This window comes from Malaclemys terrapin, chromosome 4 (assembly GCF_027887155.1).
Source record: "Malaclemys terrapin pileata isolate rMalTer1 chromosome 4, rMalTer1.hap1, whole genome shotgun sequence".
In the NCBI taxonomy this organism is placed as follows: domain Eukaryota; kingdom Metazoa; phylum Chordata; order Testudines; family Emydidae; genus Malaclemys; species Malaclemys terrapin.
In genome coordinates this window covers 49588639-49611325 of record NC_071508.1, presented here as the reverse complement: position 1 = coordinate 49611325, position 22687 = coordinate 49588639, and the positions used below count along the sequence as shown (strand labels likewise).

General features: G+C 41.5%; 1 protein-coding gene across 3 annotated transcripts in view; it reads left to right on the top strand.

Moving 5' to 3' along the window:
• The first annotated feature begins 324 nt into the window (after positions 1-324).
• The window catches only part of KCNC1 (potassium voltage-gated channel subfamily C member 1), a 158631-nt gene continuing 136268 nt past the window's right edge, over positions 325-22687 (top strand). For all 3 annotated transcript variants that reach the window (XM_054028521.1, XM_054028520.1, XM_054028522.1), the window contains exon 1: positions 325-1491. In XM_054028521.1, coding sequence (XP_053884496.1) covers positions 922-1491 — 570 coding nt within the window. In that variant the 5' untranslated portion in view covers positions 325-921. The remainder of the gene's footprint in view (positions 1492-22687) is intronic.

Here is a 22687-nt window from a genome sequence, read left to right as displayed (position 1 = left end):
TGGACTGCTGCAGAATGTGATGTGAATCAACAAGGAGAGAGCCGAGAGGGGAGTCCCCTGCCGGATCCGTCGCTTTTGTCTGGATTCAAGATCTGCAGTTGGAGATTTTTTGTTCCCCTTCTGCTGCTTCTGTATTTCGGTGGCTTTACCTTCGCCCCCAAAGAATTGGGGTTTTTTTGGGGGGGGAGGGGTTGGGGGTTTTAAAATCAGGATCGCTGCGTCTTGACCTCCCCAACAGCAGCTACCTCTGCTTCTGTCTGTCTCTGAAGGACTTAAAGTAGAGAGAGATTTAAAAAAAAAAAAAAAAAAAAAACCCTTCATCAATAGATCTGGTCTGTGGCTGCGGCTGGGCGATAGTATCCGCCCCCTCCATCCCTTATTGTGTGTCTGTCTGTCTGCGATCCCCTTATACCTTCCTCTCCCCCCCTCCGTTTGTTTTTGGACCCTGCTGCCACCATCATCAACCCCCGCCCCCTTCCCAACTAAGAGGTTCCTTGAGCAAATGTGCAGCACTGGATTCTTTTTTGGCCACATCTAACTAAGGAAAGAACCTCCCCCCACCCCTGCACCATACCTAGGTACCTGGCAGACCTTTGCGACTGCTGTTCCTGGGGAGTGGGTGTTCTCTCCTCTCCAACCCCCGGCTTAAAATAAAACAGTACAAGAGTTTTTAACTGGAAATAAAAGGAATCTTAGGACTGCCAGCATTAATTTTCAGGGTTGCCCTTGGGGTTGTAACATTTGGAAGAAGAGGCACGAGGGGCTGACACCAGTTGGGTGCCCTTTGCCTAGGTGATTCCTGACCAGCTGGATAAATTATCAGTTTAGGTATCGATTGCAGTCAAGAAGCCACCCCCTTATGTGCTTGCTGTGTGCCGTGCTTCCTTGCATGAGTCTGCGACATGCCTAATAAGAGACGAGATGGGCCAGGGCGACGAGAGCGATCGCATCGTGATCAACGTGGGAGGGACTAGGCACCAGACTTACCGCAGCACCCTGCGCACCCTGCCCGGCACTCGGCTGGCCTGGATCGCTGAGCCCGATGCCCACAGCCACTTTGACTATGACCCACGCACAGACGAGTTCTTCTTCGACCGGCACCCGGGCGTCTTTGCCCACATCCTGAACTACTACCGCACAGGCAAGCTGCACTGCCCAGCGGATGTGTGTGGGCCTCTGTACGAGGAGGAGCTGGCCTTTTGGGGCATTGATGAGACTGATGTGGAGCCCTGCTGCTGGATGACTTACCGCCAGCACCGGGACGCCGAGGAGGCACTCGACAGTTTTGGTGGGGCACCACTGGATAGCAGTGCTGATGACGGAGATGCAGATGGCACCGGAGACTCCGGGGATGGCGAGGAAGAGCTGGAGATGACTAAACGCCTGGCACTCAGTGACTCACCAGATGGCAGGTCCGGGGGCTTTTGGAGGAGGTGGCAGCCCCGAATCTGGGCACTTTTTGAGGACCCCTATTCCTCCAGATATGCAAGGGTAAGCTATATAATCGGCACCCTAATCACCACGCTTACGTCTTTCCCAGGACAGTCTCTCACCTCAGTCCTTCTTGCTAACTTCATTATCCTCAGCACTACTGAACTAGACTCACTCTGGAGAAAACACACATGTATGGTCACCTTGAGACCTGGCCTCTAGAGCAGGTACATATGCAATCTAGAGCAGACACACATGCATGGGCCCCAGATGGCAGGTCTGGCAGTTTCTGGAGAAGGTGGTAGCCCTGCATCTGGGCACTTTTTGAGGACCCTTATTTCTCCAGATATGCAAGGGTAAACTATACAATCAGCACCCTAATCATCATGCTTACATCTTACCTAGGACAGTCCCCTCACCTCAGTCCTTGCTAGCTTCATTACCCTCGGCACTATTGCACTGCGTTCACTCTAGAGCAGACACACACGCATGGTTATATGGAGACTTGGACTCTAGAGCAGGCACACATGCATAGCCACATGTGGCTTAGGGAAGACACATGCATGGGCGCGTGGAGATGTGCATTCCAGAGCAGGGGACATGGAGACCTACACTCTAGAGCACATGCATGGACCCATGCCCTTTCTCACTTCCAGGGAGACAGGAGAGAGGTTCATTAGAGCAGGTACACAGAAGATTGAGAATGAGTTCCCTCCCCACCACCTTGCATCCAAATGGTCACAATTATACCCTACCAATCAGAAGAGGCTCCCCCTTCAATCCTCCTTGCTGATCTAGCCACTATTTCCCCTCCATGAGAAGCAGTCATTAAAACAAGCAGCGAATGTAGGAGAAAGGTTTGGGGGAGTTTCCTGGTTGTAAGGTAGCTCTCATGTATCATTTCCTTATACATGCAGTGTTAAATATTTCCCATCGTGACTCTTTGATTAATGTCCTTCAGTGTCCCTGATCCACCTAACCGCTGTTTCCTTTCCATGTGGAAAGGGAGAGGTGTTCCTTAGAACAAGGTGCATGGAGAAGGGATGTGTTTGATGGGTTTCTTGCCTGGATACTGAAGGACAGTTCCTCCTCCCTCCTGCATGCAGTTTTAATGCAAATGAATGCTGGTGTGATCCACACCATAGCTAGATGTGAGTGTGTTCTGAAACAGTCAACTGACTCCTCCAAACAGGTACCTCTGGAGCAGTGATGTATAAGGATAATCACTCATTCATATGCTAATATAGGGACTGATTCTGTCCCTGTTGAAGTTAGTGGTAAACCACTCATTGACTTCAGTGGCATCAGGTTCAACCCCTCAGGTACCTTTCTGGATAAGTGAGAGAAATGGATGCTAGATAGGAGCATGGGAAGACAGCTCAACTTGCTGTGGTCCCTATCTTACAAATGAACCGTTAAGACAACTCTTGCCAGCTGTAAATGGGCATGGCTGGTTTACTGGTGTGGGAGGATAATCAGTGTTTCATGTGTGCTTAAGGAATGAGATAAAACTAGAGGAAAAATAAATGGCTGTAGAAGGAATAAGTGGATGAAAAGGGATAGAAGGATAGAGTAGATCAATATGTGAACAGCCGGTGAAGGCTCAGCAAAGATCTCTAATGCTGAGATGCCACGTCTGCACACTCAATGAATGGGGCAGAGCCTGAGGTAGTTTCTATGCATATTCTTATGATTTTTGCTCACATACTCTTCTGAGATTTCCTGCGAAAGAAAGAAGTTAACATTTAAAAGGAGCGTCTTTAAATAGTACAGGGATTAATGAAATATTTACCACAACATAAAAGGGCAGTGTTGTTGAGCTGCAGCTTTCAAATTCCTGATATCTGCCAAGGGAACATGGAAATGGGGAGGGAAGGCTAGAGGATATCTTTCAAAAGGCTTCGTCAGCTGCCTGTAATGAACCGAAGTGTTAACACACATTGATTTTAGAAACAGCTTTCTTTTGTGGTCAGGCATGTGCTACTAAAGAGCATCCCAATAAGAAATGGAGCACCTGCCCCGTATTTTATGGCATGGCCTTAAGGCCAAACTGCCAATGTTTCCCATGGGAAATGATGCAAATGAAGAAGAGTTTGTAAAATCATCGCTAACATTTTGTCATGAAAATACTGATGTGATTTAGATGGGAGGCTGAAGTTTATGATCAACATTAAAAGACTTTGCACAACCTTGAATTCCAGTGGGATAGGACTTTCCCTTTACACTGGCTCATGGTGATAGTTCTTTTATAAGGGAATTCATGTTATTCTGCAGATATTATACAATTTAGTCATAATTATATACCCATTTCTCTGTGTTTCAACTTCTACTTGGCCTTAAAGCTGTCCTTTCCTTAAGGTATTGCTATGGATGAGACTGGAGAATTATGAATTCTAGTCATTACACAAAATTAAGGTGTACATTATACACTTAATGTTTTAAATGACAGAACCATTTAATGATCTACAATCACATATGGCATAAGCATTTTAACAACTTACATAAAGGCTATCACCACCAACACATGCACCCTGTCCATTAAGAAGACATTAAGAGACACTCAACATTTTCTAACAGAAGCAAAATGTAATGGTTGTGTGTGTAAAGGAGCTAAGGAGAGGTTGATCTATACTGTGATCATTTAATAACAGACATCACAAAATACCTCAAACTCACTATAGCTAATTAGCAGTGAAATAATCAATAGCGTCTTTAATATATGGACAGTATGCTAAAGAAGTCAATAGCAAAGTACAGTAATATAATCAGGTAACAAACACATGACTACAGTTCCATCTGAATTGTAACCAACTGTACTATTTTTTCAGTTACTCCCTATATTTTAGTCATACACCAATGCTTAAATTAATTGTTATTTTAAAAAACTAAATCATTTAAATAAGCCAATTAGAGCTTATGATATTTGTTAGTGTGAAGATGATTATTACATTTATAAATGCTTTCATGTTTTCCTATTTCACCAAAATTACATGTTTAACATGGTAGTACAAACTTACAAATTTTAATTAAAATCCTTGTAATACCCTCAAGTAAAAAAGAAAACAGTTTACAAACTGAACTATTCAGTATATATTAAAACCCCCCTATAGATCACATATAGTGACATATATAAATAGAATAACAGTTCTCTGAATAAGATCTGATACAATTATTAATTATTATCTATCAGCTTTGGCTATTTCCTCCAGGAATTATCCATGAACAAAAAATCAAAACACACAAATCTAGTCATTTTTGCAAAAACATGTATTAGTTCTTCTCTTGTGTAATCAGGGCCATATTTCAGTATAGGGACGGTTTAGGACTTGTTAGAGTAAGCAAGAGTTTGACTATTCAGTATTTGAAATGCATGATTGATCACCTAGGTCACATGCTATTGTGTCTGTTCTCAGATTGGATGTGCATTTGTAGAAAGGAGGGAAATTATGTTACTCCTGGCAAGGCTGGCTACTATGCACATCTTCATTCCCTCCCTCCACACCCCAAAAATGTCTGTGTCGCTAAAACATAAATGCCTGGTCAGTAATAGTTTACCCTATGGATTGAAAACTGGCATTTCTTTTTAAGCCTAAGAAGGGGGGGTGGGGGAAGTAGCTCACTATAGGATTGAGGGAAAATAGGGTAATGATAATCACTGGAAAAATAGAATCTACAGGCCAGATTTACAAAGGTATTTAGGTGCTTAGAAGGCAGAGAGACCAAGTGGGATTTACAAAAGCTCGTAAGCAGGTTAGATGAAATCCAATAGAAGTTAGGCACCTAACTCACTTAGGCACTTTTGTAAATTCCGGTAGGGGTCTATCCGCATCTTTATAAAACCAAATGTCTTGTAAATCTAGCCCTAAAACTAGTAAGTATAGGCAAAAAAAAAAAAATCTACATAGCAACTTTAGAGGGTCTGATTCCTAGCTGGTGTAAATCAACACAGCTCCATTGAAGTCAATGGAACTACATCAGTTTACATCAGCTGAGAGTTGGGCACTATGTGAAACAAAAGCTCTTCAGATCTACCGGGCGTTCTGATGGCATGATTGTAACAACGAGCATGGACCTCTCATAAGCATCTGTAAGACAACTTTATATATGAATTGTTAAAAACAATTTCCTAGTACTCTGCCTCTTTCCTTTTAGTTGTTTCCTTGTATAGTGTCTGAACAAGCAGCCCTTATTCAGGCAAATTCCCCATTGACTTCACTGGGAGTTTTGCCTACACAAGCACTGCAGGATTCAGTTTCCTACATCCCTAATAAGCTGGGTTGGTTTTTTTTAAACTGACAGTTGTTAACTTAGCCAATATCAGGGCATCTGGAGCTTTCAGTAGAGTTTGTGTGCATGTGCTCATGCTAGCTTTAAACTGTTTTAAACTCTTTATTAACAATGCTGAGGGCTCTTATAGCACTTCCGAATAAACATTATTGTTGCTTTTAAATAAAAGGTTTAAATAAAAGCTGGTGCAGCTATGATGGAGTTCCGTGGAAAGCAGCATTCAGCGCTTGGCTTCTAAATCCTAGACTCATACGATACTCCCTGTGAGCAGAGGTGAGCGAGGAAAATCAGCAGTTGTGAACTGGAGGAGAGACTTATGGGAAATTTATGGTAAGGGTGAGTGATGGTCCTGCATCATGCTCCCCACATTTCTTTTTGACCCCATGGAAGCCTCTGCTTACTTCCATGGGTGGTACTTGAGGAATGGGTTTCTTGTGTTAGGAAGGGGTAGATCAAAGTGGGAAGGGAGAGTGAGACCGTTCATGGAGTTGCCCTCACTTTCTCTTTGCAAACCCAAGAGGACTGTCAACCTTGTTAAACTTAAAGTAGTTCATCCTGCACCAAGAGAACCCTCCCCTGCAGGAATGTTGATGGTGCAGCAGATGATGGGGAGCACTTGACAACATGGATCCAGAAGGAGCCATACTTTCTCCATGGGGTCTGGGTGCACTAGGAGCCCTTGTTAGCTCTGGTTTCCAAAAATATCTGAAGACCCAGAGGAATCTATTCTAATCCCCCCCAAAAAACTCCAGGAGGCTCCTTAGGGAAACTCAGGGTATTCTCTTGGACCTTTTCCTTTTGTTTAATGAAGTTGCATAACGAATTATTATCATATGGCTACTGATATGGAGTGTGTGTGTGTTGCAACCATTTTACATTTTCTTCTTGTAATTAGGAATGGCCAAGTTAGAACAGCCACTGGTCCATCTAGTTCAACATCCTGCTTCCAGCCAGACACAAGACAATTAGATGACAGCCCTCATAATAAATACCTTTCCAAGTCCTGCAATGCTCTACTGGAGGGAAGAAGGGAGATTTCTTCTCAGTCACAGTTGACAATCCTAGAAGGAAGGATGGATAGTCCCTGTAACTTTATAACATAGTTGGTATAATTTTAATTAAAAAAAAATTGGGCCTCTTGAATCAACACTTGCAAGGGACCCTCTCTATGTGGATTTGTTCCTAATTAGAAGCAGGGAAGAATCAGCCACCTCCAGGGAACTGTCCCCTCCCTGGAAGAAATCCATCTGGGCATGGGGAGGGGCAAGCCAGGAAAGCAAGAGCAAAGCGTGGTGGGGAGACATGCATTATCCTTCAGACCAGCCTACAGGGGTTCCACAGAGTTCCAGCTTCTGCCTCTAGTTATATTAATTTTCCTGTAGAGCACCTTTCATGCTAAGGCCACCCTTTAAAAAGAGGTTACCAAGGGCTGCTATGGGTGGTGGCTCCTTCAGAGCATGCCCCTCTCCCCCACCTCCCTAGAAGAGTTTAAAAGAAACTGCATTAAGGGAACCCTTACAACATTATTTTCCTGCCCTGTCCCTCCCTGTGGGTTTTCCCTTGGAAGGGCTTGTCTAACCTGGTGATTAAACATCCTGAACCTTTCATTGCCCATACTTTGGTAGAAAATGATACAGGCTTATTATATTGTACACTGCATTGTAGCTTTGTAAAAAGTATTGCCTTTTAATGTTACAAGAGGTTCCCTTGTTCTTGGATTACAGCATAGACTAAATCATGGTGCGCAACAGGTTTTCGCTAATCACTCATTTACAATTCATTATTTCATACCCCTCTTTAATATCCCCTTTCAACCTTTTTCTCTCCCATCAAGGGAGCAGTTCCTGAAAATGCTTATGTAACCCACTGGTGAGTGTGTGTTATGTGTCCCACTGTATGCCCAATCCACAGAGCATGAGTCTTTTGTAGCCCTAGCTAAAGAGCTTTAGCTCAAGCTATAGCAGCTCATACCTTCAGTTCTGGAAGACCCTGGTACATTGGTCAAGATGGCAGCCATCACACTTACATATATACTCATGTGAGCTGTTCCACTGACTTCAATTATTATTTTTGTAAATCATTTATATTATGGTAGCACCCAATCAAAATTGGGGCCTCATTCTCCTGGGCACTGTATTTGCACATAGGAAGACATGGTTCCCGCTCCAAAAAGCTTACAATCTGATTTCAGTCAAGATGTCTCAAGTGGGAGGACAGATGAGGATAACAATGGTACTTCTGCATGTCTACCTCGGGTAGCTAGTGCACAACCTGACAATTCTGATTCAAGGACATTTTCTTCCCTTTGCCTATTTCCCGTCTTTTTACTGTTATTTTAAACCTCCACCCTGTTTCCATTTTTAAAACAGCCCCTGCTTCTGCTACACTCTGAGTATTTATAGTTTATTATTTATTGTTATGCTTCTGTTTCATCCTATGGGGCTATTCATGTGATTAGGGGCTGTTCATGTTATGAAGAGTTTACTGGATTGAGCCTAGAGGTTGTGACTCTATAGACCTTGCACAAACACAACTCCCATTAAAGTGCATGGCATTTCAGTGTGAGGAAGGACTCCAAGATCAGACCATCCTGCAGTACTCCTAAAACTTAATCACAGTCCCACTGCAGTCAATGGGAGGGCTTCCACTGACTTCAACTGGGTCAGATTTGGCATCTAGTTTTTTCAGTCTTTCCTCTTATGCCCCATAGCCCTAAAAATATTCTTTGCCCATACTCTGACCTTTACTATTTTGGTGTCGGTTGGAGAAAAAGCAATAAAATACTGATGTTCTGTGGTGTCACATTGTGTGTGGAAGGAAAGGCAAGAGAGATGAGATCAGTTAACTTTTATTTATAATATATTTATAGTTTATGTTCACTTTAAAGTATGATACATACAACTGATGCTTACAAATTAGTCCATACATAGTAAAATTATTTTTCCATCTACAGTCTAATATTCTAGAATATTGTTTTGCCTTCATTGCAAAAACACATATTAGATACTGAGCTGTGTACATTTATGGTGCTATTTAAGTAACAAATAATAACAAAGTGTATATGTATTGCCTCATTTTTAATGTAAGCTGAGAATTATATGAAATCAGCTACAAAGGGCCCAATCCTACTTTTACTGTAATTAATGCCAAAACTCCCATTACCTTCAAAAAGAAAGGCTAATTTGTCTGAGAGTGTTGAACAGATCATTCACAGTATATTTCTTGAATAGATACATTATGTATATTGATTCTGAAGCACTATGGCATAATATACAAATAAATCTCTCTCGGTAATTTATTGGCAGTGAAGCTGAACAAAATTTTCCAAATTATTAAAAAAAGTCTCTCAACAAAACCTTAAATACATGTACTCAAACCTATACTATTTATGCAGGCAAAAAACTCATGAAGTCAATGGGAGTTTTCCCTGCATAAGGAGTACAAGATCAGGTCTTTATTCAGACTGCAAGACTTAATTTTATGTCTGAACAATTTCTGATCAAATGACATCTGAGTGCTGTATTTAGTAAAGAGAAAGGGCAAATGGGGACTGTTAAGATTGTTAACCAGGGGCCAATCCAGCAATCCTTGAATCAAGTGCGTATTCCTTACTCATACAAATAAGGGATGTAGGATTGGGCCATATTTTGTACAGGTTTGATTTTATGCAATTCCCGTGCATTCTTGAATAAAACAACAACAGAGCAGCCATTTTGAGGTCTCTGCAACTGTACTGCAATTAGCTTCTCAGTTTCTATATCCTGCATCTAGACTGAAGGGAGAAACAACAGTATTAGAAGACTGACTTGACTTTCTCTTCTGAACACTGCATTATATAAAAATATGACACATATATATCTCCTATGTACAGCAGTTGAATGAAAAGGTTGGAGGGAATCAGTGAATTGCATGAAATAAAATAAACCCACAGTGAAATTTGAATGCTGACAGTTTTAGTGCAATTTTGATATTCCTCTTCTATGCTCATTAAGGGCCCAATCTGCCACCATTACTCACACTAAGTAGTACCTTACTCCCTGAGAAGTCCCATTTATTTCTGGGGGACTAGACACAGAATAAAGTACTACCCAACATGAGTAAAGGTAAAAAGGATCAGGCCCTAACTGATTTTCATTTGCTTCAGATAAGATTTATGAGATGTAATGGGGTTCTAATAAATCATGCTATAAAAATTATGAATAAAGCTAAATCCAAAGCTTTTTACAGTAATTGCTTATGATGTAAGACCCTTTAATAACAGCAAGTTAAAATTGCATTGTAATGACTCTGTTAAATGCAATAAATCTCTGATTTCAGCGTACTGCAGAGAGCCAGCTACATATGTGCTGCACACATTCTTAGAACGCAGGCACACTCTGCTGGCATGGCATGCTCTTATGTAATTATATTGATACTTCCCTGGCAGTGATAAATCTTACCAGAGGGCTGTTTGATTTACACTGAGAAAGGTTAGGTCAAGACAGTCATGATTTTGTGATAGCATAAAACAATTTAAAACATCTTTCTGGACTTTCATTTGAGTGATGGAAAGAGAACCTTTAAAAAAAAAAAAAAACGCCACCAACACCAGCCAGTCAGGAGAAAGCTAGTTCTTTAAGCAACAAAAACAAGATCTGCTCTAACTGAATTCTTCAATATCCCAAGGACATACGTGACTTAAATAGGCATTTCAGTCTGCATGACTGGGCAGATACATATACATTCCTTCATTTCCTGGGCCATCAACTCAACATTCACTTAAAAAGTCTTTCCAAATGGGTACAGAATTCTATCAGATGTAATAGCTCCTAGTTTCCTTAGCATCAAAGAAAACAGAAAATCATGTTCCACCAACATATAGCTACGTTCCCCATTCAAATACAGAGAGCGTGATCAGTCCAGACCATGCATTGTTTGATATGTTGTAAGGCATCTTGCCACCACCTGCCCTTAGTGTGAGAAAGCCTTGTCTGTACCTGTTGTGGATCAGTTCACAGGCTCAAACCACCAGCCTCAAACCACAAGCACTGCCTTGCAAGCCTCACGCTCTCTCTCTACTGGTTAGCAACAGGCGCACACCAACCCCTGAGTCCTCAGAGTGCCCCCAGAGTGCTCAATCCCTGTTCCCCTGAAAAGCCCCCGAAGTCTCAGAGCCACTACTCTCAAAGGAACAGTACACACCAGCTTACAAGATTCAACTCAGGATCCACACCCTTCGGAACATACAGCACTTCATATATACAGAGAGAGAGAGAAAACAAGAATAAGGGCTTGTCTACACTTACAAGTGCGGCAGTGGCACAGCTGCCCCAGTTCAGCTGCGCCATTGTAGCGCTCAGTGAAAACATTACTTACACCGGCGGGAGATTTTCCATACCCCTGAGTGACGTAGTTATACTGACATAAGTTGATAGTGTAAACCACGCCTAAGTTTATTACAGGACAGAGATTCAAGTGATAGAGTGAGAATACTGGAAACAAATGGTTATACATTAAACAAAATCACAATATGCATTCTAGAGTCTAAACTTAACTAACAAGGCATTCCCCTCTCTCTTACAAGACAGCTTACTCCACATCCTTTCCCCAACATTTTCAACCAGATTGGCTGAGACCCCTCTCATAAAATCAAGCCTGCTGGTGGCTTGTCCTCACAGATTAAATGAATGAGGCTGCTCCTCCATACCCCTTGGTTATACCCCTAAAAGTATATTGTCCTTTCTTGTAAGCAGGGCTCTTCTGTGCTGTATTACTTCTTCCTGTAAATTTCCTCCCTTAAGATTTCCCAATCCTTCATTAGCATTGGGCTAAGTCTGTAAATGGATGCCCATTGTGAGCTAGACAATACTTCATTTACATGGATACAGACAGATAGATAAAAACTTATTACATGAAAGAAAAAACTGCTTTTTGCCTTTCCATTGACCAGTCCCTAGTCACAAACCTTAAGAACATCTCCATTCACAACATCCATCCACACATTTTCCAATGGTTCTGGTGACCAGCGTGACATTGGCTTTCATTAGAGACCTTACATTACACTCTTTTGGTCCCTGTACCCTTGTGTTCCCCTGTGCCCTCCAGAGGGCATCCAGAAGTTCTTGAGTCACACCTTAGCAACAAAGAAAACATAAAGCTGCATTTCAAAAAAGAGTTCAAAAAAGAACTAGATAATTTCATGGAGGCTAGGTCCATCAATGGCTATTAGCCAGGATGGGCAGCAATGGTGTCCCTAGCCTCTGTTTGCCAAAAGCTGGGAATGGGTGACAGGGGATGGATCACTTGATGATTACCTGTTCTGTTCATTCCCTCTGGGGCACCTGGCACTGGCCACTGTCAGCAGACAGGATACTGGGCTAGATGGACCTTTGGTCTGACCCAGTAGGGCTATTCTTATGTGCTTATTTCCCATGCAAATAGAGAGAGCCCTGGTCAGTCCACATCATGTATTGTTTGATGTATTATAGAGATTTACACAAGTCAGAAAGATTTCAATTTGAAACTGAATTTCCACCAATCTATTCTATTTTATTCAGGTTCTTACACAGCCCTCCTCACCATAACATCTGAGACTCTCTGGCATTTGGATCCAGTGTTCTGGTTTGTCCAGTTATAAATTATAAAGAAAGGCTCCAGGCACAACATTAGGAATTAGATGTTCAAGAGAACTTCTAGTACATACAGGGACAAATCTTGAGAGGTGCTGAACAGCTGGAAACTGCCACTGGCATGGAGGCAGTGTGGTCTAATAGAAAGGGCACTGGAGATGGATTCAGGAGACCTGAGGTGAAATCCTGGCCCACTGAAGCGAATGGCAAAACTCACATTGACTTCCATGGGGCCATGATTTCGTCCCAGCTCTGCCACTTGTGTGAGTGACTTTGGGCAAGTCATTTCACCTCTCTATGCCCGTTTTGCCTCCCACTCTTTGTATGTTTTGTCTATTTAGACTAGGGGTAGGAACTGTCTCTGGCTTTGTGTATGTACAGCACCAAGCACCATGGGGACTACACCTTGACTGTGGCCTCTAGTCTGTACTATAATAACCACATCATCATAACCTTGGCCATTGAGCATTGGCCTGCTAAACCCAGTGTTGAGAGTTCAATCCTTGAGGGGGGCATTATGGGATCTGGGGCAAAAAACAAAACAAAACAAAAAAACTGTCAGGGACAGTACTTGGTCCTGCTAATGAAGGCAGGGGACTGGACTCAATGACCTTTCAAGGTCCCTTCCAGTTCCAGGAGATAGGTATATCTCCATAATGTGCCATCATTTTTTAAAGAAGACCTTCCCATTGCTTCTCAGCATTTTTCAGGATTTGGCCCACATGCTACACAATTGCTTTTAACTTATGTTTTCCAGACAAATCAAGCATGGCTTAACCAGCTCTTTGATACCCTAACCAGTGTCTTTTAGTGTCAGGTGTTTTTTCAGTGCAAAATAAAGGCACTTTTATATGAGTTTTGCTTAAGCAAGCAACATCGGGTGGTTGGTTGATTAGTCCTAGATGTTTATACTTTCTAAAAATCCCAAGGGTGCAAGTAGTTTTATTAAAAGAGCTTATGTTCATTTAAACCAGTATGGATTACTTGAAGTGTTAGCTATGTCTAAACAGCAATAAATCAATACCACAAAAGTGCACTCACTCTTCTTGAGAAAAGGGCATTTAGAAAGTCTGCTCCATTAAGAAACAAAATAAGTTTAATTTAGCTGCAGATGTCAGTCAGATTGCAAGAAGCAGAAGCGTTTTAGGTCCCACCTAAAATACAGATACACAGAAACTTCCTGGGAAGTAGGTAAAATTTCATCCTGTGGCTCTGGATAGCCTAGGTACGCTACATGGGTGAAATCCATGCAAGGCTTATGCACCATTCATGACCAATTTATGCCCTATTTTCACAAAGGCAGATCTTGTATTTAAGGCTGTGGCCTGGGACTCGGGAGCTCAGGGTTCAATTCCAGACTCTGCCAGAATCCCTATGTGACCTTGAGCAAATCGCAGTCTCTCTGTGCCTCAGTTCCCTAGCTGTAAAAATGGGAGTAATACCTCCTTTGGGAAGACAAACTGCTTTTGTAACCAGCCTGAATGAGGGGCGTGAAGAAGAGGGAAAGCTACTTGCACCTCCCTCCGCCCCTCAGTTCAACAGGTGGCAACAATTTGTCCCTTTATGTGAGGTGTTCATCCATTTAAACCTTCTTCCTTGTAGAGAGCAGGTACTTTTCTAATAATTCTTAATAAAATACTAAATCATAATCATAATAAAAAGAGACGATGAAGTGAACTATTTACAAGCGTTTCCCGTTTCCCAAGTTGTTTGATGAAGTACAGAACTGCACTGTCCAAGTGACAGTGTGAAACCACGGAACTTCTATTTCTCTCAGATTGTTTTGTGCTTTAATATGCACTGTTTGCCCATTGCCAGCCCTCTGCGCTAAACACACCAAACAACGTAAGCAAACTACCAAATGTCAAGGAAAAAATGACTCCTCTAACCTTGGCCTCCGTTTAGCTGACATTCACCCATAGAGCAAGATCAGTGATACCCAGACTGAGGCTCGAGAGCCACAAGTGGCTCTTTAATGCATCTCCTGCAGCTCTTTGTAGCCATGTGATATTAAAACACGGTGTGATTTAATTATTAACCAATGTAAGTTGTTACCCAATCAGGATGCTTTTACTATGTTAATAACCAATTGCAGTTGATAAAAATAATAATACTTGGTCAGTCATTTTGCTGTGAGAATAATATAAATATAAATAGTAAATGAAACGAATTCACATGACTGTGGGTCTTTTGGGTAATGTTGATCGCTAATTTGGCTCCTGAACCACTGAGGTCTAAGTATCACTGAGCAACAAGATGATCTTCATCTCAGCCAGAATCAAAACCATCTCAGCTTTGTTCACATGGGAACACAGGAATTTCCAGTTTCATTGAGACCAGTTGTCCATCTAGCCCAGTATCCTGTCTCCACTGGAAGCCAGTACTAGCTACTTCAAGGGAAGATGTAAAAAACCTCTGCACTAGGCAGTAATGGAATAACCTGTCCCCAGGGAAAATTTCTTCTTAATACTCATAATTTAAAGGTTAAAGCATGCGCATTTATATACTTTCCAAACCCTTTTTAAAAATTATTATAACCAGATATTTATGTTATCCAGATAAACAGTCTATCCTTTTTTGAATCCTGCTAACCTCTTGTCTTCAGTGACATACTGTGGCAAAGAGTTCCCCAGACTAATCAACATAACAATAAAATATATGTAAAGCAAGACAACATTTCCCAACAAGTTGGGGCCAGATCCTGTTTCCAGTGTGTTCAATGACAATTTCACTATTGACGTTAGCTGGAGCAGGCCCTGGCTTGATAGCTGAGGAGAGATATCTGTAGTGCCATGTATTTATAGTTCAGGGACTGGATAGCTCACTCGTTTGGTATCACCATGTGAATATGCTATAAATCACCAGCTCAAAGCAATTCCTTGCCAGCTGATGACTTTAGGGCATGGCACATGAAATGAGTTGTGATCTTAGTACAGTTTCTACTGGGTAGATATTTACACCACAAAGAGTTGGCATCCTAGTAAGGAGGAGATGGGCTTTTCATCCCTAGAGATTGAACAACACTCTCAGCCTTACAGGTAGGCTCCAAAGTCAGGGCAGGGACACATCAGTTAACCTGTCCTGAAGAGACTCATTTCCCAGTGCTATCATTCTGTCACCTTTCAGACACTCTGTGTAAAGGCAAGAGTCTTGGAAACCTCAGAAAGCTACTTTTGTCACAGTCATCAATATTTTATGATAACAGGAATTTTCTTTGAGTGGAAGTTGATAAATTGAATTTTTCATACTGCAAAGTGCAATGTCACCACTTTATGAAAGTGACTTCAGTGGGACTACTCCTGCTGCATAATGTTAAGCACATGAACAAGTCTTTGCAGGATCGTGGCCTTAAGGAGCACCGCCAGGGTGAGCAGAATTTGACCTTTTGCAGCACGTGCACTATAGCTATGGCATAAACAAGCACCGCACGTGCTATCACTAAATGTTGCAGTTGTTAGATTTGCAACCTGCACGGTATGCTTGTCCAAATGTTACTTAGAGAAACTATTCAGCAGGGTTGATTGCAGAAGATCCCCCTCTGCTGTCATTTATCTGCCGCTGGAGCTTTGCCATTGGATTGCAATGAAAGCAGGAGCAGCTCCTTAGTGTTACTATCTGATGTCATGTCCATTCCAGCTATAATAGAGATACAATCTTATTACAATTGAGAAGTAACAAGCACACAAGGAATCATCCTCTTTTACTGTCAAAAGAGTATCTCTGTACAGACTAGGGAGAAAACAACATTGGACAAATTTCAATTTTTAAAATGTTTTACTTATTCATTTTTTGATAATCAAGACAGAGCACGCGACCAAGTATAAGGAAGGAGAAGTGCTCACACTGTGCAAATAGAAACAGCACGCAAGACAATCTAGGGGCACAGATAAGAAATCACTCTGCACTCCAAAAATACCCTTCAGATTAGGGTAGATGAAGAATTTTAATTCAGGTTAACTCACCTTGTTTTATATATTGCAAAAGAAAGGGGAGAAAGAAGTAATATTATTTCTGTTTTAAATATCAGTGTGGCTGAAAATCAAAAATACAGCATCTGCCATCCAGTGGTTAGGATATCTGAGAGTGTGGCAAGTTTGGAAAGGATTAATGTACTCAGTCCTGCAGTCCTTACTCGGGCACAATTCCCATTGATTTCATTGTGTGGTTAGCCCAAGTAAGGACTGCAGGGTAGGGCCCCAAAGAATCCTACAACTCAATCTCATTCTTACATGCAGCTGATTTAAATGGAACAGTTAATATTTATACGAATCATTGTCAGTGTCAAGAAAGATGAAGTTTATAAAAATAACAGAATCAAATCAGTCTGAGAGTTTTAAGACTCTGGGTAAATGCCACTTTACATACTGTATTATTTATAGATCCCTCCCCCCCCCCCCAACCAATGCTGTCATCCTGTCTCTTAGAATTATTAGGAAGGCAGAAAGAAGGAATCTAAAGCAGATGTAAATGCAGGAGAAGTCTTGCTGAAAACTCCAGCATCTCTTTTGCAATTAATAGGAGGAAAGTGTGTGCAACGGTTAAAGCAGAGGGTTGGGATATAGAACTCCTGAGTTGTAGTCCTAGTTCTGCTACTGGCTGTCTAAGAGGAAATCATTTAGTATCAGAAGTATCCACTACTTTTGGGTGCCGCATTTTTTGAGCTCCTACCTTTCAGAGAACTAGGGTCGGATTTTCAAAAGCATTCAGCGTTGGCCTCTGAGGGTCTGTCTACACTGGAGTTGGAGGTGTGAATGGAGCTAGCATAGGCGTATCCACGATAGCTTTACATTTAGCTAGCATGCTAAGAATAGCTATAAAGATGCAGCCGTGTGGGCTTCAGTGCCAGGACAAGCCCACCTGGAACCCTGGGTAGGTACTCCATTATAAGCCCATGCCAGGATCCATGCCACCACATCTTCACTATTATTTTTAGCCAGGATAGCTTGATTACTGCTCATGTGGGTATGCCTACACCGGCTGCAATCACACCTCTGACTAGCGTAGACATATCCTTAGAGGCACAGCACAGAAGTTGCAGACAAGTGGGACGATGGTGGCTTTAAGCAGGGGAGCTACGTGAGTTCAGGCAGACCAAGCTGAGATGCTTGTGGGTGACAATGCCATTTAGAATCCCCGTAGTGGCATCCGCTATGCCCCCCCCAGGCCCGCCCATTAAGCCTGTGGCTGCGTTGCTCAGTTCCAGTGATTGGAAAACTCTGTCCCTGCCAAATTCAGGCTCATAAAAAGGGCCAGAGTAAGGAGGAAAATTCTGGCCCTAGGGCCCAATTTTCACAACTTCATCTGAAGTCCATGAGAGCTGTAGGTACTCAGCACCACTCAAAAATCAGGTCAGGCACCCAAGTCTGTGGATGCCTTTGGCAATTTAGGCCTCATACGCTTTGTTCAATTTACCAGTCTGGATAATGAAAATAATAATGCTAATACTTCTCTACATCACAAAGATGTCATGAGGATTAATAAGTCACCATTTCCAAAAGCACTTTAGGAATCAGCCACACAAGGATATATATGTGCAAAGTATTAATAACAAGCAAGTCCACAATAGTCAAGTCAATTAGAGTGAAATTCACCCGTGTGAAGAAAACCCAGCACAAAACACATGGCATCTCCTAATTCTTCCTTAAACCAACAAGGGCTTAAATAGGACTTAAAATTGGTGCACAGAGCTTGTGCCAAGCCCTACGCTGGGGTGAAGTTCACCTTTAATAGCAAGGAATTTGGGTAGTGAGGTCAATATTTCCTATAGATTTCTCCATGAAGAGGAATCAGGCATCATCAGGCTTCTCTAACTCAGATGACACTTTCTCTTGCTTTTATTTGTGGGAAATGACTGCCTAGGATGGAGTACTGCAGAAAGGGATCTGGGGGTCATAGTGGATCACAAACGAAATCGAGTCAACAGTGTAACACTGTTGCAAAAAAAGCAAACATCATTCTGGGATTTATTAGCAGGAGTGTTGTAAGCAAGACATGAGAAGTAATTCTTCCACTCTATTCTGCGCTGATTAGGCCTCAACTGGAGTATTGTGTCCAGTTCCGGGTGCCGCATTTCAGGAAAGATGTGGACAAACTGGAGAAAGTCCAAAGAAGAGCAACAAAAATGATTAAAGGTCTAGAAAACATGACTTACGAGGGAAGATTTAAAAAATTGGGTTTGTTTATTCTGGAGAAGAGAAGACAGAGAGGGAACATAACAGTTTTCAAGTACATAAAAGGTTGTTACAAGGAGGAGGGAGAAAAATTGTTCTCCTTAACCTCTGAGGATCGGACAAGAAGCAATGGGCTTACATTGCAGCAATAGTGGTTTAGGTTGGACATTAGGAAAAACTTCTTGTTGGGGTGGTTAAGCACTGAAATAACTTGCCTAAGGAGGTTGTGGAATCTCTGTCACTGGAGAGTTTTAAGAGCAGGTTAGACAAACACCTATCAGGGATGATCTAGATAATACTTCGTCCTGCCATGAGTGCAGGGGACTGGGCTAGATGACCTCTCAAGGTCCCTTCCAGTCCTACAATTCTATGATTCTATTTACACCAATGTGAGGCATTTTTCCTCTATTTTTCTCTTCTAGAGAACTGCATGACAGTTTGATGCAGTTACAATGACATGCAAGAAAAACTATGATCTTGGACCAAATTCTCTGTCACTGTAGATGGGTGCAGCTCCTTTGACTTCGGCAAAGATGCACCAATTTACACCAGCTTGGCCTGATGTCTCCCTTTAATGGATGTTCATGTTTTTAAAGCCTAGTTTTACAACTAAAATGCACACATACAAGTATGTGCATGATATGGTAAATTTAAACATAAGCTCCAGATAGAGCTTATGAATAGAAACATTCCTTTTTACCACACAATGATTAATCACATTACCTGAGGCAGAAATCCATGTGTTTTTTATTCAAGCAGGCCCAATCCATCAAATGTGATTTTCACTGATAGTAGCTGCAGATAGTTTGTGGCTGATGAGGGTACAGAAATGGAAACAGTAGTCCCAGGCCCTATGTCATGTTTTCACAAAGAGCAAAAACTAATGTGTGTAGGGATATGGATTTGCACACAGATGAGGAAACTTAGGTATCATCCATTGCACTGCCCTGTACATGATATTAATCACAATAGGGTAGAATTTCAGCATGGTGCATAGAGATCAAGCAGCATAACTCCCACTAATGCTAATGGGAAAACATGCTATTAAATTCACCTGCACTCTGTACTGGAAAGGTCCTTTAGCTTACTCGCAAAACAACAATTATGAATTTTTCAACTTGCTTAAAATAACACCCACTGGACACTTGCAGGCAGGAGTATGCCCATTTTCATGAGAATGTCGTCACCCTGGCCAAGTGTTAAAGTGATTAGTGATTTGGGTGCCTGACTTGGGACTCCTAAAGGGGTCCAATTTTTAGAAAGTGCTGAGCACCCACCCAGGGAAAATCAGGCCCTTTTAAGGGGTCTCAGGTCAATACACCCCAGATAACTAGTCACTTCAAAATCTTGCCCCTTGGCTTTGACATTCAGATCTTTTGGGTGCAGTTTTTTATCTGAAGTAAGATTGTTAGAATAACAATTACTCTGTGTGTATCCTACTATTTTGTCTCAGAACTAGAACTGGTCAAAAGTTTTCTAACTAACTTTTATTTAAACCAAAAAACGTTCTATTTTCCAAAGTCAGATTTTTCCCCTCAAAGAAGTGTTTATTGAAAAATTTCCCTTTTCTCTGTGAAACTGGGGGGCGGAGGGGAGTATAAAACAAAAAAATATTTTATTTTATCATTTTTCCTTTCTTCTCCCTCTTCCTTCACTTCCTTCTTTTTTCAGGGGCAAAATTAGAAAAAAGAAAAGGAGTAGAGAGGAAGAAAGGGAGGAAAAGGGTAAGGGGAGAACAGGAGTAAAGGAAACGAAGCATCTGGGGGAGAAGAGCATTTTCTATACACATTTTTACAAAAAAAAATTTGAACAAGAAATTTCTCCAGCTCGAAATCTGCAGAAATAAAATGGCTTAAACGCTTTTTGATTTTTTTTCACTAATAATGTTTTCTATTTTTCAATCAGCTTCTACACAGAGCACACTTTTCACTGAACAGCTACAAAAATATCACAAAGTTTATAATCTTTTTAATCAGGTATGTGTGGAAACCAATTTCCACATGGATCAGGAAGATATGTGCGTGTTTTGTAAATTTCACACTTGCAAGCCTTGACCTAGCTGCATGTAGGGTGACCAGGCAGCAAGTGTGAAATATCAGGACAGGAGTGGGGGGTAATATGCACCTATATAAGACAAAGCCCCAAATATCGGGACCATCCCTATAAAACCAGGACATCTGGTCACCCTAGCTGAATGGTGTTATTACATCTTCCTCCTTGAATGATCCAAATCTCTGCTTCTGGTACTTTGCCTCTTACTCAGAGGCTGTGGTGAAAATTTTGGTTATTAGGAAACAGTAACACTAGTTTTATTTATATAGTTAATCTCCCTCCCAAAGTGTTTAGGGTGCTCTGCAGCAGAGTAATTGCAAACACAATATCATAAAAACTTCACAAGTACAGCCTCTTAAAACAGAAACACAAAAACAAATCAGACGGTCCAATTGAAATAATGGGAAGGAGGTTTAGCCATGCTAAAGACATATTAGGGAAAAGGGGGGAAATCTTTTTCTGAATGAGGAACAAAATCAGATGCATGTCAAGGGGAATGAACTCCACATTGCAGTGGCCATCACAGCAAAAAAGCAAACATGCCTGCTGAGTGCAGAAGCAATGGTTGGGATCCTGAAAGGGGGTTGGTGCATTATGTCAGATACCCAGCAGTGCAGAGTTGAGACCATCATAGGTTTTAATCTCCACATTCAGCCAATTTAAAGAAAATCCATCACTTTGCAAACAGCCAGTATAAAGAATGCAAGGTGGGGATGATGTAATCCTGGTCGTTCGAATCAGTGAGCAATCATGCCATGCATTCTGAACCTGCTGCAAGCAAAGAACAGCCTGACTAATAGCCCTTCAAAGAGGGGATCTGTAATATTAACTTTCATGGTCACAGAAGCATGTTTTGTTGTTGTAAGATTGTGACTGAATAGAGGATCGGCCTGTGCACATGAAAAATACTTGTACTATATCTGACACTTGGCTGCATTGGAAGGACATGGTCCAAGGACATTTTGGAGTTCCAGCAAACATGTTCTGATGCATTCATTTTTTCTGTGGCCCATGAAGGACAGACACCAACCTGGTAAGAAAAACGAGGCCAACTTTGTCTCCTCAAAAGCTCAAACACATACAGAGGGTCTTTGATGCTCTATGATGCCCTTTGTGCTCAGAAATCCCAAGTACAAACTATGACCTTCACCACATACCCAAGGCCCTGAATCATATTTGGAAAGATCTTAAGAGAGATTTAAAGGGAAAGGTCTTTCTCAGCAAAGACGCTGTATCTTCAGGATGCTAGGACACATCACATGTACTTGCCGTAGCTAAGAGAGAAGACAGTTATTGCCTCTGAAAGCAGAGAGATGGCAAGAGCAGCAATGTCAGCCCCAGTAAGAATTACTCCAGCGGGTTCTCATTGCAGGTGAGATCCAGAAATATATATCACACACTTGTGTATAGTTTAGCACATGGTTAGAACCAATATCATTTAAAAAACGAGTCGGGGCAATTAATTCAGGATTTATTAGCATAATGAAATGATGTGATTCATTATGAATATATGCTTATGATCTGATAGACGAGAACTTCATTGATTGCATACAGCACATACTATAGTAACAAGGAAGAGCTATGGTAACAATTGAAAGGCAGCATAGTAAGCAGGGGAGTGAAAGACAGGAACTTCCAAGTTTTAATTCTGGCACTAACTTGATACATGATCTCTGGCAAGTCACAACCTCTTGGTATTGGGTTCTCTATCTGTATAATCAGGATAATACTTATTTACCTACCTCTTAGGGGTATTGTGAGAATTACTAAGTTAATGTTGGCACAGTAACTTGGAGATATAATAGCACTACAACATATTTACTCTCAGTGTTATGTTGCTTTAAGCAGGTCAAGCAAGGACATCTTTTTATGACAGTAGGAAGAGCTAATGTTTTTTTCAAAATAAATCAGTGGCACCAGAAGGCAGCTTTTATCTTTACTTCATTCAGAATATTCAGCACCCCTACAATAGAGAAACTGACAACAAACAAGAAAGCAAAGCCTACAGCAATTCAGGTATGTTAATCATAGGAACATTTAAGATTATGCCTATAATACCTTCTCCCAAACCACAGTTCAAACTTAAGGAAGTCTCTTTGCCTCACATACAGGAAGAATCACTGTAGCAAGATATTCCAT